We start from the raw sequence: 16,432 nt of genomic DNA on the forward strand, positions 1-16,432 counted from the left end.
TACCAGAGTCTTGCTTCAAAGAACAAAACCAAAACCAAAACCAAAATGGAAGAAACCAAAACAACAACAAAAAAGACTGAAGGCATGACTCGCTTCAATCGCCTTTTCTACTCAATGGCTGAACTCTTCCGGCAAAATCCTTCCTTGGCATTAAAAGCAGAGTGGATGTATGCAATGTGACCAGGATGGGCCAATCTGAACATCTGTAAACCTCTCCAGAGAGTTTCCAATTATAAATTAAGAACGGATGAGATCTGCTTCCTAGGACCTGATGGTCTGGTGCAAGCAGCTCATGTGAGAGCCACCAGTGAGGATCTGTGATGGACACACACCTGCAAAACCAAGGCTTGCGTGAAAGACACACCCAGCTAATTGCTCAGTCTGCATGGCCCACATAGTGTGCCCAGCCCAAAGTCCTGGGCACAAGCCAGTCCAGGAAGTTTCATTTAAACCCCAGGTAGAGCCTGTCAAAACAAGTGCAGCGGGGTTGGGGATTTAGCTCAGTGGTAGAGCGCTTGCCTAGCAAGCGCAAGGCCCTGGGTTGCGTCCCCAGCTCCGAAAAAAAGAAAAAAGAAAAAAAACCAAAAAAACAAGTGCAGCACAGACCTGATCTCCCAGGCTGAATATTCATGACCTTAAAATCCATTTATGTGGCCTTCCTGGCTGACTCCTGTAGTCACGTGACACTGACCAACAGGCCCACTTTACAGAGCCAGCTCATGTTTTATCCTGGATTGGGCTCTGAGGCTTGCTGAGAAATGCACCTTTTAGCCCACCTGGAATTCTCTCTAACCAGGTTTTGTTTGCTTATTTATTTAATTATTTCAGTTTTTCAAGACAAAGTCTTTCTATGTAGCCCTGTTTGTCCTGGAACTCACTCTGTAGACCAGGCTGGCCTCAAACTCAAAGAGCCATCTGCTTTGCCCCCAGAGTGATGGGATTAAAGGTGTGTATCTTGGTTTTGTTTAAGGAACCCCACACCCACCAAAACCTGCTCCTGGAAAGCTGGGCTGTTTTTACATAGAAAACAAGACATGTTTTGAAAGTGAGGAGATGGGGTAGGAGACACTTGTTGTGTTCAAAGCCTTTTTATTGGAAGATCACAATACTCTAACCAGGAAAAGGAGGCAGGTGTGTGAAAACTGAAGCCATGAGACAGCCCAAACACTGGTGAACAGTAATACTGTAGTGTGTTTGCAGTTCCCAGACTAAGAACTGACATCAACATGTGGGTGAGGTTACTCGGAGTCTCAGCTATCAGGTCTAAGAGAAGCAGCCACTGTGGATCTAAGACCAAGAGGAATGCACTGGTGGCTTTATTGAGATGGAAACCAGAGAGGCCTCAGTCTGATGGGCTAGTTGACTTGAGAAGTTATAAAAGCCACCCACAGCAGGGACAGCTCAGGGTACCGTTCATTGGGAACCTTGTGCCACTGTTTAAGGCCCTGGTCATGTTTACCAGCAGGAAAACAAGACCCAGGCTATCAACAGTGTTACTTGAAAATGAAGGTCTGGGGGTTGGGGATTTAGCTCAGCGGTAGAGCACTTGTCTAGCAAGCACAAGGCCCTGGGTTTCATCCCCAGCTCTGAAAAATGAAGGTCTGTCTTTAGTAATGGAACAGAAGCTGTCTAACAGCCAGTCTGTCTACATCAAAATATATGGGGTGAACCAAGGTTAGGGAGTCCTGCTCAAAGGTGATGCAAGAACATGTGAGTATTGTCTGTTCAATCTCAGAACAGTGACTGCCAGTCTAGGCTGGTACCTAGTGTCCTTTTCTCAACTGACCAGGCAGCTGTAAAAAGAAAGAACATGTGGAATCCTTAGGAACTCATTTTACTGTTTTCTTCCATGTTTCTTACAGGTACTAAACTCTGGGACAGTGTTGGTATTCAGATTACCACTCTCTAACTCTGCTTTGTCCAGGCCAGGCATGCTGTGACTGAACCATGAGGAACCCTCACCCCCAGGGCAGATACTGCAGGCCAGGGACTTGGTCCATCCTCTTCTGAAGGGTGGAGACAGATCCCAAGTGCAATTAACACTGCTCCTGAACACACCCTCAGCGCACTCCTTGTTCCACTGAGGTCCTCTTTGGTCACAGGAGAAGGTAGGACTCTGTAATGTTTTGACCCTGTCAAATCTCCAACCTCACTACTTTGTTTGTACTGCAAAGTACAAAGGCAGCTACAAAGACCACAGACACTTTAATTTACATAAAATTATCTCACTCCATTTTATTTAAGATTTTTTATCCAGTTAGTAAAAGAAAGATGTGTCTCTCTTTATACATATGTACAAGTTCAGTTATAAAAATAGACAGCACATTCAAAGAGAAAAAAGGCTTGGCATTTTCTGATTCCCTCTAAAGAGCATCTGTACACAGGAGTCAGGGTTTGGGTAGGGGAATTTTTATGATTTAAATTAAATGATTCCCCTATACCTACTCCAAAAAAAAAGTGTTTAAAAAATCAATCTATCTAAACTCAATTCCGCGATTTCAGGTGTGCAAATTAGAGGCTGGCCCGCCCAGAAGCACCTGTTCCACCAGGGACGTCAGGTGGAAAGCCCTCCCAGCCGCCCCTCTCCCCTCTCAGAGGGCAGCAAGCTCAGGCGAGTGGGCAGGGCAGGGAGGGGTGGTGCTGAGCCAGCTCCCTCCCCATTTCACTCCTGCTGTCCCTTCTTTCTCAGTGCAATACAGACAGTGCATACAGCCAAGCAGGGGCTGAAGGGCAAAGCCAGGGAGGCTGTGCATTCAGGATGGGCAAAGGGGCATCTGCAAGAGGGTGGTGAGGATGTCCTGCTGATTGAGGTGGTTCCTGGTCTCTTTACTGGCTTCTGGGAAGTCCCTTGAGTGGGAGCTGCTGCTACTGTTGCTGGTGGGACCTAAAGCTTCCCTGGTGTGAACCGTGCTGGACAGTGGAGGAAATGCTGGGAAAACTGCCTGTGCCTCTGCTTGCTCCAGCCTCTGTCATCCTCACTGCTACCACCTTCTCTGGCATTCCTTGTGTTCTTCAGTGATGACACTGTGATGACACAGTGATGACACTGTGGCAAATTGGGTTGAGAGACCCAGGCGTGCTCCCAGACTATGCGGACCAGGGAATCACTTCCTCCTTTCCTAGCCCTGAAGGAAACCATAACCTTTAGAGAAGTCTCCACTAGGGAAGGCTCTTCACAGCACCCATGGAGCCTTCATGAGGGACATAGTCAGAGCTGAAGGGATGGGGATGGAGACAGTGTGCCTGAGCATCTATAAAAGGGGTTGTGTCAGGCCCTTCCCCAGAAAGAGGTTAAGAGTACGGCTGTAGAGTACATCTAGGATGCTGTGGGGCCGAACCCAGGATATTCCTTTGGAAACAGGTGATAAAAGTGCTCACACCAAACACCTGCCTGTCCTCTCCTGCTACAACTGGTCCTTTCCACTCTCCAAATAGGATGCAAGATGCCACACTGGGCAAGCCATCCAAAGACCACCTATGGCCCAGGACTGTAGTCCCTGGTTTGGTTGAAGGAAGCTAGAGGGCAGAGATGGTTACCATGGTTACCGTCCTCCAGAGGGGTTGGTGCCTTTGCCCTGTTTCCGGATCAAGGAGTCTGAGGCTAGGCTGCTGGTCATGTGGAGGCTTTTAGGAGTCCCAGGAATATTATTTCCTTTGTTCAGAGGGGAACTTAAGGGAGAAGAGGCGCTTGAAGGTCCAAAGTCTGCAAGGCCAGCAGGTCGGACAATGGATGTCTGAAGAGGACTGCTTGCAGAGATTCCTGTAGGGATGGAGGAAAATGCAATGACCCTTAGTACCAGCTGTCAGCCTTGGGAGTCCCAAGTTTAGTCTAAATTTGGGCTGGAGGAAAGGGGTGGGAACCCTCTGTCTGCTGCTCCTTGCCAACATCTCTGAGGTGTATTTGCCTATTTTTCCTGTTAACTGCCTTTTGGCAAGATGGCTGCATTGTTAAGAGATAACAACATACACTCAGCCCCACCTACATTATCCATCCAGAGAGGAAGGCACACTCTTTAGGCTCTGGAGAGGGCACATGTCTGGTGTGGAAGGCCTGGGTTGCACAGTGAGAGCTCTAGCTCACTAGGCCACTAATGCTGTCTTGTCTTCTGGAAAACACCTGGATTCAGTTGCTTTTTATTTACTGAGATAGTATTATCTTTACATAGAGCTGACTGTCTTGGAATGCACTCTGTAGACCAGGCTGGCCCTGAACTCACAAAGATCTGACTATGCCTGCTTCCTGAGTGCTAGGATTAAAGGCATGCACCACCGCAGCCCCACTGCTGCGTCCTTCATTTCACAGAAGCCACTACTCTTCAAGTCTGGCCAAGGCCACCTGTTTTCTAAGCTCTATCACAACAAGGACTTGGGCAAACCTCTTATCTTTGGTGCTAGTTCCCTGGACAACAGTGAATTTTCCTTACCTACTGTGAGACAAACGTACCTATTTCTTATAATACACTGTCTAGTATGTTTGTTTTGTCTGTTTGCTTCTCCTCTTTTTCAGTAGCCCAAGCTGGTTTTGTCAAACTTACTATGTAGCAGAGAATAACCTGAAACTGCCTGCATCCAGCAAGTTCTGGGGTGTTCACCACCATGGCTGGTATGTTTCTTCTGTGTTCCATGTTAGGAAGACCTCTTTGCTCACATACAGGTCACTTCAGGATGAGTCCTCATTTTTCATTCCCAGCTATCAGTTTTTGTGGGTTTCCCTTAGGCCAGTCTACCTCCTTGCTTCCAGTATCCCTCTGCCTGCTTCTCTGATGTGTATCCCATTGCCTCACTCATGGATAAGCCCCGGCATAGCGGCTTGGATTACTGGAGTAACTACTATCTTTCAGGGAAAAAAAAGAGCTAAAGGGCTAAGGAACATCTGGGTAGGACACTGCACTTATTTCCTTAATGAGCCAATAAATGAGAGCAGAGATGCTGCAATGGGAGAAAGGAGAGGTGAATACGCTTTACTAAGTGCTCACATCAGGCCAAGCACCTTCTGTAGAAGTATGCCTTTCCTTTAGCCATCAGAAGCTCAAGGTCACTCACCATTGTCTGCATTATGACAACAAAGCCAGCTTCAGATACATTAAACTCTATCATAAAACTTAACAAACAAGGGCTGGAGAGATGGCTCGATTTTTTTAAGAGCCACTGGCTGCTCTTCCAGGAGACCGGGGTTCAATTCCACCCCGGGGTTCAAATCCACATGGCAGCTCATGGCTGTTTATAACTCTAGTTCGAGATGCCCCTACACTCTCACACACACATATGCAGGGAAAACACCAATGCACATGAAATAAAAATGAAAACAAGGGGTTGGGGATTTAGCTCAGTGGTAGAGCACTTGCCTAGGAAGCGCAAGGCCCTGGGTTCATCCCCAGCTCCGAAAAAAGAACCAAAAAAAAAAAAAAAAAAAAAAAAAAAAACAAAACAAAACAAAACAAACAAACAAACAAGCTCCCCTCCCAAAACCTATGAGCTTTGCTAAGCCCACCTGAGATTTTTGTTTGTAGCAGGGCAACTCTGGCTGGCCTAGAACCTGCCTTTTGGGTGCTGGGATTATGACTGTGTGTTACCATATCTACCTGAGGCCAGACTTGGCACAGAGGAGGGAGGCAGCTCTGTAGTGGGTTCTTTCTTCCTATACTTGGATGGCTTGCATTCTACCCTTAACCATCCTTTCTATGTCTCTATCACAGTTGCGCTACTTCTCTACAACTGTCACGAGTCCTTCCTCACACATGCATTCAGCCCTTAGCCACCCGGTTTGCCATGTCTTTCCAACATTGACTTTCATCGCTCCTTCTCAGTGTCACTTGGTAAGCTGCTCAGTGAACCTCAATATGCCGTGGTGGTTGTCAACACTTGCATTTGTCTGAATCCTTTCTCACATACAATCCCAATCTCCATTCTGAACGATGCCCCACAATCCTTACAGCAGGTCCATGGTTCCCCTGCTTTTGATCTGTAATCACCAGTAAGTCGTCCTCTTTCCACTTCTCTGTAAAGTGCTTATAAACCATCTATGACACACTTCTCTTCTGGTTTGTTACATCCAAGGGCATGCATGATCTACCAGCTCTACTCCTCTACTCCTATGTACACTTAGGTGTGCACCACCTAAGGCAGTGGCTCAGGTAGCTGGATGAATGTTAACTATCCTTGTTTAGATTACTGAAAAATAAATGTCTCAGAAAAAAACAATATCCAACTAGAATTAAAAGGGGAGGGGGGTTAGGAAAACTGGGTTTCAAGTGCAGCCCCTCCTTCAGTTCACTCTGGCCAGAGCTACAACTTCATAGACAGCAATTTCTCAAGAGTGCAAGGCTGAGTCAGAGCTGCTTGGTCCCTAAGCTGGCCTCTGGGCTTTGGCATAGAGTATCCTGCACACTCTACCTTGGATGCTAAACCGATTCTAGGTCCTTGACCACAATCTGCACCAACCTTTAGACACATTGTACCCGTAGGCGGCATAAGCAGCTGCAGAAGCCGCTGCAGCCCCTGCTTTGGCTCCTGCCATCGCAGCAGCGCTGCCTGCAGTGGACTTGCGGCTTCGGCCTTTCCCCGCTCCTTTGGCTGTGCTTCCTGAACCCTTGGGGCGGCCTCGGCTTCGAGCTGAGTGACCACGTCCTGCAGCTGGCACTTCCTGAATGGAAATTCCTGTGGGAACAAATAACCAATAGGGAAAAAAAATAAATCTTTAAAATGCTAGCAAATATCCCCTGATAGGGGATACTGGCTCTCAAGGGGTCCTTTTTTGTTTGAGACAAGGTTTCCTAATGTTGTTCAGGCTGGACTTTTTAAAATTCCTGATCTCAAGTAATCCTCCAATCTCAATCTGAGATCCTGAGTTCTGGGCCACAGGCACAGGATCTAGTGCCTGGCTCACCGAGACCTGAGGACATTTGGGGCCGTCTTTTAACATACCTATGCTCTTCCAATTGTCTTTCCTTCTCAGGAGTGCTTCCACCATGGTTATTATTTTTTATTCTAGCCCCTTACTAAATGAACTCCAAGGATTTGCTGCAGGAATTAAAGTGTTTCTGCCTTAAACAACCAACCTCTATCTCTATTTAAAGAGAGAAAAAGAAAAGGAACAAACCAAAGCTCTGGGCACTGATTCCAGGCTTGGGCATGTTAGACAAGCACTCTACCATTGAACCCCACATCTAATCTTATGTAGAAGGTTGGTTTTTGTGTTTTTGATTTTAAATATATATTTTGAGATGGGGGTCTCATTATGTAGCCATGGTTGGTCTTGACCGCCCTCTTCACAGCCTTGTGCTCAGTCCTATTTTCAGGCTCAGGCTTTAAAAAAATTAAGGTTCATCAAGAAGCAGTAGTAACATTGGGCCTCATGTAACAACAAAAAAGGAATGTCCCCAAAACTAACTTTAATGAAAAACTAGCAAAATAGAGGGTTTGGGGAGATGGCTCTGCTGGTGAAGTACCTGCCATGGGAGCACAGAGACCTGAGTTTGTATCTCCAGGGCCTGGGAGGGCACTGCATGTGTGTGTGTGTGTGTGTGTGTGTGTGTGTGTGTGTGTGTGTGTGTGTGTGTGTGGTGTGGGATGGGGGATGGGGAGGGCAGACAGGTGGATCCTGGGGCTTGCTGGCCAGCCAGTTTAGCTCAAACAGTGAGCTTCAGGTTCAGTGTTCTAACACCAAAAGAACTGGACAATGACAGAGGAAGACACCTGATGTTAACCTTTGGCCTCCAATACAAATATATACACCCCCAAATGTGCACACATACCAATCAAGAGAGACACCCACTGTCAACCTTTGCCCTCTACATGCATATGCATGTACCTACACAAAATTACACACTTGAATACACACATACACACAGACACATATTCATACTCAATATGTAAAGGGTTAAAAAAACTAGCAAAAATAACAGTGAAATACTAAAGACAGAATAAGTAGAAAACAAATACAAAAACTTTACAAAGTTCTTATTTTGCTTTTCCTGAATGTTATCTATTCCCTTTGCATGGAAAGACTATTAGAAAATTAAAATCTTTTTGTATATTCTACTCTTGGAAAAAAGAATAAAATTCCTATATCTGGGTTCATGAGATGGTTAGACAGGTAAAGACTGTTGAGACCAAGCCTGATAGGCTGATTCAATCCCTGGGACCACAATGGAGAATCAATTCTTGTATCCTGTCCTTTGACCTCCATGCTTTATGCACACACACAATAAATAAAAATGTGCCAGATGTGGTAGTACATGCCTTTAATCCCAGGATGTGGAAATCAAAGGCAGATGGATCCCTTATGAGTTTAAATACAGCCTAGTCTACATAGCAAATGCCAGCACTATGTGAGAGACCCTGTCTTTAAAACAACAACAACAACAACAACAACAACAACAAAAACAACACCCCTCTCCCAAATCAGGAGAAAAAAAGTAATAAAGAAATATCCCTTATCTTAAAAGGAAGTGGAGCTCACTAACCACCAAAGGAATGCTTCCTATTAAGTAGTGGAGCAGGCTGAAGCTATGAGAGAGTAGCACCACTTACCATTCACAGTGTCTGACACAGAGCCTGTTATGGAAGCAGGAGAGTTGGTGGCTCTAGACTGAGGCGCTGAGGAGGCTGGGTCATCCACGATGACTAACATGTCACTGCTGCTCTCATCAGGGGGAATGGAGCCAGTGTGAAGTTCGCTGCTGATTGAGATCTAGAAGCAGAAGGGCTGAGATTACTAATAACTTCAACTGGCTGTGTCCTTAGGCTCGAGTGAGAACATGCTTTGGGGACATGTCTGTACTTCTCTCTCCTGTCTGCTTTCAGTGTTGATGCTGCGGTGGGTTCTGAGAGTCAGTCTGTCCTTATGCAACCCTTTTCCACAAGGCTGGAAGTGAACAGCGCCCAGCACTGTGCCCCTGCTACAAGATCAGAACGCAGCCCCACTGCTGTGATGTAGAAATGCAGGAGGAGGCTCACCTCACTGAATGGGCTGGGCATGGCTGAGTCTACACTTATGAAGGAATCGTCTCCATCAGCAGAGAGGTTGGAATTGTCAGCAGCAGGGACAAACGGGATCACAAGGTTCACACCCTCTTTTCTCCTCTTCCCATCCAACTCATCTTCCTTTTTTTTCTGGGAATACAAAGGTCAGAAAATGCATAGAAACATGAGCATTTGCTCCAAAGAGAAAAGTGAGACTAAAAAATCAAAAATTATAGGCAGAGTCTTGCTACATGGCTGTGACTAGCCTGGTACTTGTTACGGTTCCTGGAGTGGCCTCATCATCCTGCCCAAGCCATAAGCACACACCTCACAGCTGACTTGAGACAGCTATAGTTTAAGCTGTCCTCAAATTTTCTCCATCATCCTGACAGCATCACTATGCTGGCTCAATTAATTTTGTGTGTATGTAACTGAGGACTGAACAAAGGGCTCTCACTCTCGAGGAAAATACTCTACCACCGCCACTGCTCAAGCCCTGAATCTTGAAGCGAAAACTTACAGAGGAGGAGGAAGGTATACCATCTCTCCAGACAGCCCATTTCTAGGCTGGCTCATTCATTGACTGACTGACCGACTTGCATTCCCGTGCAAGTAGAAGACAACTTGTGGGGATTGGTTCTTAACTTTCCACCAATTATATAAATTCCTGAGGTCAAACGCAGGTCATCAGGCTAGGCATCAAAGGCCTTTACCCTCTGAGCCCTCTCACTGGGCTTTTGAGACAGCCCGTTTTGACAGCTATTACAGGGTTAAAGGTGTATAATACTATGTAGCTCCTGTTGTCATTGTGCACTTTCCATTTTAAAATGTTCATCTTGAATAGGAGAGGTGGCTCAATGGGGAACGCTGATTGCTACATAAACTGGACAGTGCCAAGTTCCATCGCAGAGTCCATAGAAATGTAGGAGAGCGACAACTCCACACAGCTGTCCCCTGAGCCTCCCACACCCACCGTGGCATGTGTACAATAACACTCACACACAAAAGAACTCTTAATTTCTGCATCAGTCTATGTGAGAAAGCCACTTTTTGTTCTTTGACAGGTTCTCTGCCTGTCCTCCCTTCTTCCCTCCCTCACCAATGCATTTTTTTTTTTTTTTGGTTCTTTTTTTCGGAGCTGGGGACCGAACCCAGGGCCTTGCGCTTCCTAGGTAAGCGCTCTACCACTGAGCTAAATCCCCAGCCCCACCAATGCATTTTTAAAGGCACAGGGATGATACTCAAGTCCTTTAACACGAAGCTAGACAGACCCTCAGACCTAGACATTGTTTCTGAATGTTAAACTATTTCATCTTAAGTAGTGTTAAGTAATGGGTTGGGTATGAGAACAGAGCGGGGAAAAGCAGCCTGACAGGGAAGGGGCAGAGGTGTCAGCCCCAAACAGGAGGACTTTCCTTCATTTTTAGAATTTCCAAGACTATAAAAGAAGTGACTAAAAGGTATCCCCAGGCTAAAACTAGCTCTTCACAAAAAAGGGCTCTAATAGACCAGCAGACCAACCTCAGGATGCCAGCCATCAAAGGTCTATCTTCCAAGGGATCTAACCCCATCCTGTGTGTTTTTGGGGACTGTCTCATTATGCAGCCATGACTGGTCTGGAACTCAGAGATCTGCCTGACTCTGTCTCCCCAATGCTAGGAGTCACCGTGCTTGCCCAGGTCCTTTTAAAAGGGCCTATGAAAGAAGTCAAGCACTCCTGAGGCAGAAGCAGGAGGATATTTTGAGTTCCAGGCCAGTCTGGTCTACACAGTGAGCTCCAGAACAGCCAGGGATACTTAGGGACCCTGACCCCAAACACATAAACACAGTTCTATAAAGTTCTATAAGTTCTATGTAACATTATCACATTAGTCATCACAGTTATCACTGATTATCCAGTCCAACACTAGGGCGTGTGAAAAGGGAATACAGCTCTACATTTGACGTTTCTACCCCATCAGATGTCTACTAGCACAGAACTACTTCAAATAACACAGATAACAAGACAGCTCAGCAGATAAAGTGCTTGCCTGCCAATCTGGAGGACCTGAGTTTAATCTCCAGAACTTATAAGATAGAGGGAGAAAACCAACTTTCACGAGTCATTCTCGGATCTCCACATGCAAGCTGTGGTTTACTTAAAATATGTATGTATGCATGCATACATGTGTGTGTGTCCACATATATATGTCACCCAAAGGGTTTTTGTGCTTCTAAAACTTATTCCGGGCCCTGACAGTCACCATGCAACCTGTCTGGAGATACCTTTTCTGCGTACTTCTCCCGCTTGCGTTTGCGTTCTTTCACTCGGTTACTTTCCTCCTGCTGCCGTTTCTCTTCCTGCCGCAGTCTCACTATCAAGAAAATGTAGCAATCATAATCTTTATCCTCTGAAACTCTGGTGGTTCCCAAGGTATAATTTTTAAGAAAAACTTTTATTTAAGAAAAATATTGGTCTGGGTGCACACTTTAAATCCCAAGGATCAAGAGACAAAGTTAGGCAGATTTCGTGAGTTCAAGGCCAGTCTGGTGTACAGAGCTAGTTCCAAGACAGTCAAGGAAAGATACATAAAGAAATTCTGTCTCAGATAAAAACCAAAACAAAGCAAAACCCAAACAAACAAACAAACAAACAAATAAACGAAAGCCAAACAATTGTTTTCCTAAATAAGCAACAATAGTGTCTCAACAGCTTTTAGGTTCAAACTTGGAGTCTACGTAATTATGTGGCTTCCATGTCTTCTCTACTTGAAAAGAGATTATTTTGAGATGTGGAAGTGAGAGTCTGTCTGTCTGTCTGTCTGTCTGTGTCTCTGTCTCTCTTTCCCTCTCTCTCACCTTGATGTACACAGTGCTCACTCATTCTGAAAATCTGGGGAGGGCAGAACTTTGGCTGCCAGAGTACGTACGTTTCTTCTCCAGTTCTTCATCATCTAGAAGGAGGCTAACCACCTCTTTGGGTTTCAAGGTATCTGGTTTGAAGTTCCCACCAGAAATCACCATGCGCTGAATCTACACGAAGGGGATTAAAATGTCATGTCCATGTGTCCTTTCCCACACAGCAGCATCAGCATCAGCATCATCCCTGTGAATCAGCTCCAAAGGGAGGCTTTGGCACACTAGTTCTTGTTCACTGAACTGGCTCCTCCACATTATTTGTCCCAAAGAAAGGACAATTTGAGATTTTTTTGGGACAAACCAAGGTGGACTCTGAAATGTCACCCTTCCTCCTCCAAAGCTGAATATGCCAAACACAGGCCCTTCCTGGTGTCAGTGTGCACAGGAGCAGCTAGTAGGACTGCTAAGGTACAGGCTCCCATGCTTACTAAGAACACTAGCTTTGCCATGCCTAATGAAATATAAGTCTTAAATAGTTTTGGTACAGTTACTGTGACTGCTTTCTGTCCCTTCAGCATGATCACCCTTCCTTCCCAGTGCTTACCTCACTCTTTTCCTTGGCTCTCTGCAGAATACGCTCCTCAATTGTGCCTTTACAGATAAGCCGGTACACAGTGACCTGCTTTGTCTGCCCCAAGCGGTGGGCTCTATCCATGGCCTGCTGGTCTACAGTGGGGTTCCAGTCACTATCGTAGAAAATCACCTACATAGACAAGAAAAGGATGCAACAAAAACGGATGTACTCTGAGTGCAGGACAGAAATTCTGAGCAGTACAGCCACTCTTCTACAAAACTGATGTTATCCATGTCCAATTTCTTTCTATGATGTAATGATGAGAAAATGAGTTCTTAGAAGACCAAGCTATATGTTTGTTGCTCTGAAAAAATAGGCATGCCCTTGATCTTTCCACGGATTTCATTGAAAAGGTGAAACTATGAACTAGAGAGATGGCTCTGAGGATGCGGACCTAGGACAGTAATCTCCTGTACCTTCGGTTAAGGGGACATGACATATCGAGCCTTTATGGCATGTGCAGACACATGGTTAAAAAATAAAGAAAATTTAAAAGGCAGTGGTGATAGCAATTAGACAAGAGTGCTTGTATGTGCCTAAAGTCCCTGAAACTCAGGAAGCTCACATGGAAGGATCACTATCAAGACCATGTTGGACAAAACAGCAATAGTCTCTTAAACTAATATAAACGATAATATCAATAGCTAACAGCTACATCTAGTATTAGTAAGCTAATATATCATTAATAGTAGACTGGAAGTACAGCCAACATTCTAAGTCAGTAACCTCTCCGACAGTATCTCTATGGCCTGTACTAATGAGACCTCTATTTTAGCACTGGGTATGCAGCCTGATGGCAGAGCACACACAGCGGGTGTTCAATATGAACAGACCTTGGTTTGATTCTTGGCACTGGGGGAAAAAACCCTTATTTTATAGTTGAAGAGATTAAGGCATACAAGAGTTAAATAGAATTTGTCTAAGTGTGTAGCGGTGAGTAGTTGATCTGCTTTTGTTCCTGGCTGGTTGTGTGTCTGCACTGAGCGAGGAGCAGAGAGAACTCATCTCCGAATCCTTTTTTATGCTGTCTTTCCTGGTGAATACTACTTTTCCATAGTGAGATGGATCTCATGTACCCAAGCTAGCCTTGAGCTTCATATGTAGCTCAAGGATTCTTTCTTGAGCTTTCTTGAATACGGATTCTTTCTTTAGCCTCTACTTGCCAAGCATTAAATATTATTCATAGGCAGTTTATCTGTGCACTTATTTAAAGTTAGAACAATTCTCTTATTCTGTGCACAATTTGGATTCTGCGTAAAGATACATAAAAAGCATCAACATTTAAAATAAATCATTCCATATTTGTCTGTGAACTGCCATGTAGGTGCTAATAATCAAACCTGGGACCTCTGGAAGAGCAGTCAATGCTCTTAACCACTGAGCCATCTCTCCAGCCCTTGTTTTCATTTATTGATACAGGATATTGTTATATGGACCAGGTTAACCTGAGCTTACAGTGATACTTTTGCATCCTCCTCATGAGTGCTTGGTTATAGGTGCACTGGTGGTAGGGTCTATTACTTAAACACCCCACTGGTTCTTTTGTATGATGTCCTTTTTGTCTTGCTTTTTCATGCTGTTTTTCTATGTAAGCTAGGTTAGACTTGAATTCTCTGAATAGTGTTGTGATCCTCCTGTTTCTGCCTTCTAAGAAGTGGGATTAAAAATGTATATCACGACACATGTCTAGTCTTGCCTTAGGTATGATTGTTCAATTGTGGCATAGGTTAGATGCTGGGGGTGAGGCTATAAAGTGCTGGCAAAAGCAATTAGATCTACAGACCTGATGTGGAAATACACAATGTCTGCTCAAGGAACACTACAAATTTTACCAGAAGACACATTAGAATTTTAAATTGAACCTAAAGATTTCAGACAAATCTACCCATCTACCTACCTTCCTACCTACCTACCTTCCTACCTACCTACTTTCCTACCCACCCACCTACTTACTTACCTACCTACCTATCATGGCACGAGGGATCAAACCCTGTTATATGCTGGCAGCCAGGAGAATACACTATCAGTGAGCTACATCCTTTATTTCTGTGAGACAGAGTCTTCCTATACAGACTGGTAGGCCTAGAATTTGCAATATCGACAAGGCTGGCTTTGAATTAAAAATGATCCCTTATTTCATGCCCCTATCACGACTATTCAGAAAATCCATTTCCGTTTAACATTTTCAGAAGAGCAAAGTAAGGAAATACAAACTTAAGAAAAAGGAGACATATAGGGAACTGGAGAGGTGGCTAATATCAACAAGATGTTCCTGCTCTTCCAGAGGTCCTGGTTCAATTCACAGAGCCCACAGTAAACCACAGCTCACAACCTTCTGTGACTCTAGTTCTTCTCTTCTGGCCTTTTCTGATATCAGGCATGCCAGTAGTGCACAGACACAGGCAAGCAAAACACCCATACACAAAATAAACTATCTCAATATTAGTAATATCTAACATATGCAAAAATGACACTCACATGGGATGCAATCACAGTATCCTGAAGTGCCAACTTTACAGTAGAGATGCCTACGCCATGAATCAAAGATTTCTTTAACATCTGCATTGTTCCTAGACATCTGAGTGGCAACCAAACCATGATTTAATTTTGGCTCCTCTAGGCTCATAAACAGAAGACTAAAGCTTACTTTAAGCTAAACTTAAAAGATGTAAGTGGGACAAGAACACAAAAAAACCCAGGATATTGCTTAGAAAAAAAATCACAGGAAAAATACTGAAATATATAGTCAATAGGTTAAAGACAGACTAAGAATGAAAAGACAGAAATACAAAGCAATATTAGAGTCACCATTATGTGAGTTGGTGGGGGAGGGGTGTGCAATGATACTCAACTGAGACAGAGGGCACCCATATTTCAGGCTTCTGGTGAGACATTCTAGACACAAACAAGTTACAATTATAGTACCAGAGCTGATCTAGCCAGGGATGATGGAAGTATATCACGCAGAATGTACAGCCCAGTGATGACTAAGGTGAAATCTATGAACAGTACCCTCAGGAGGCTATAAACACCAAGCCAGGCAAGCACGTGGGGAGGCTACGAAGAGTCTGCCTGGTGTTGAGGGGTTGGACTATACAGGACAAGGGATGAGGGAATGAAATGGAAAACAGGAATATTGGGACAAGTTGGACCAAGAAAATATATGTTACTCTAGTCCCTTGGGGGAGCTACAAGCTAATTCCATTGGGCACAGGTTGCTACTAAAAGACAAAAGTTCCTTCTCTCTCCACACAAAAGCATCTGAAACAAGTCAGACAGAAAGAAAAATAAACCTGGGCAGTTTTATTGTAACAACCCCTCCCTAAACAGTCACATATACGTTTACTCCAGGAAGAAATACAAAGAACAACATAAATCACCTGTCATTCATTACTGTTAAAATCATGCTTTACTAACCAAGTAGACTAGAGAGCTCCCAATTTTACAAATACATGCTTACAAACACTTCCTTGATTAGTAAGACATCAAGTCTTTCCTGAATGAAGCACAAAGTATAAATACATCAAAAACAAAATACCTGTTAAGCACCCAACTCAACCAGCTTCCTCCATCAAACCAATAGAGATGCACTGGTTTCTCAGACAGTGTCCTATGGCCCGCTAGTTTATGTTGCTTTCCTTTCTTTTACTTTATTAAAAAATTAATAAAGCTTATTATGTAGGTACATTCTTTTTTTAAAAACATTTTTATACTTATAGTTTTTTGGTTTTTTTTTTTTTGGTTCTTTTTTTCGGAGCTGGGGACCGAACCCAGGGCCTTGCGCTTCCTAGGCAAGTGCTCTACCACTGAGCTAAATCCCCAACCCCATTTTTATACTTATAATGACTGCGAACTTGGTACAAATTTAATAATTTAAGCGAGTCCTATGTTGACATTTTGCTGCTTTGTGGTGGCTGATACAACGAACATTACCAATAGATTTTGTTTTGTTTGCATATTTAATGTGTTTTTAAAGCCAATTTCTTGTCCAATGTG

At 44.3% G+C, this 16,432-nt stretch overlaps 1 protein-coding gene across 1 annotated transcript in view; it reads right to left on the reverse strand.

Annotated features, from left to right (window-relative positions):
• Window positions 1-2,209: 2,209 nt before the first annotated feature.
• Window positions 2,210-16,432, reverse strand: part of Ino80 (INO80 complex ATPase subunit) — a 96,686-nt gene continuing 82,463 nt past the window's right edge. Inside the window, exons 30-36 of the mRNA XM_032903970.1 lie at window positions 12,407-12,565; window positions 11,874-11,976; window positions 11,230-11,318; window positions 8,959-9,114; window positions 8,533-8,692; window positions 6,442-6,657; window positions 2,210-3,760 (exon numbers count right to left, since the gene is read on the reverse strand). Of these exons, the coding sequence (XP_032759861.1) occupies window positions 3,543-3,760; window positions 6,442-6,657; window positions 8,533-8,692; window positions 8,959-9,114; window positions 11,230-11,318; window positions 11,874-11,976; window positions 12,407-12,565 (1,101 nt within the window). The 3' untranslated portion in view covers window positions 2,210-3,542. The remainder of the gene's footprint in view (window positions 3,761-6,441; window positions 6,658-8,532; window positions 8,693-8,958; window positions 9,115-11,229; window positions 11,319-11,873; window positions 11,977-12,406; window positions 12,566-16,432) is intronic.

The sequence above is a fragment of the Rattus rattus genome, chromosome 5 (assembly GCF_011064425.1).
Source record: "Rattus rattus isolate New Zealand chromosome 5, Rrattus_CSIRO_v1, whole genome shotgun sequence".
Classification (NCBI taxonomy): Eukaryota; Metazoa; Chordata; class Mammalia; order Rodentia; family Muridae; genus Rattus; species Rattus rattus.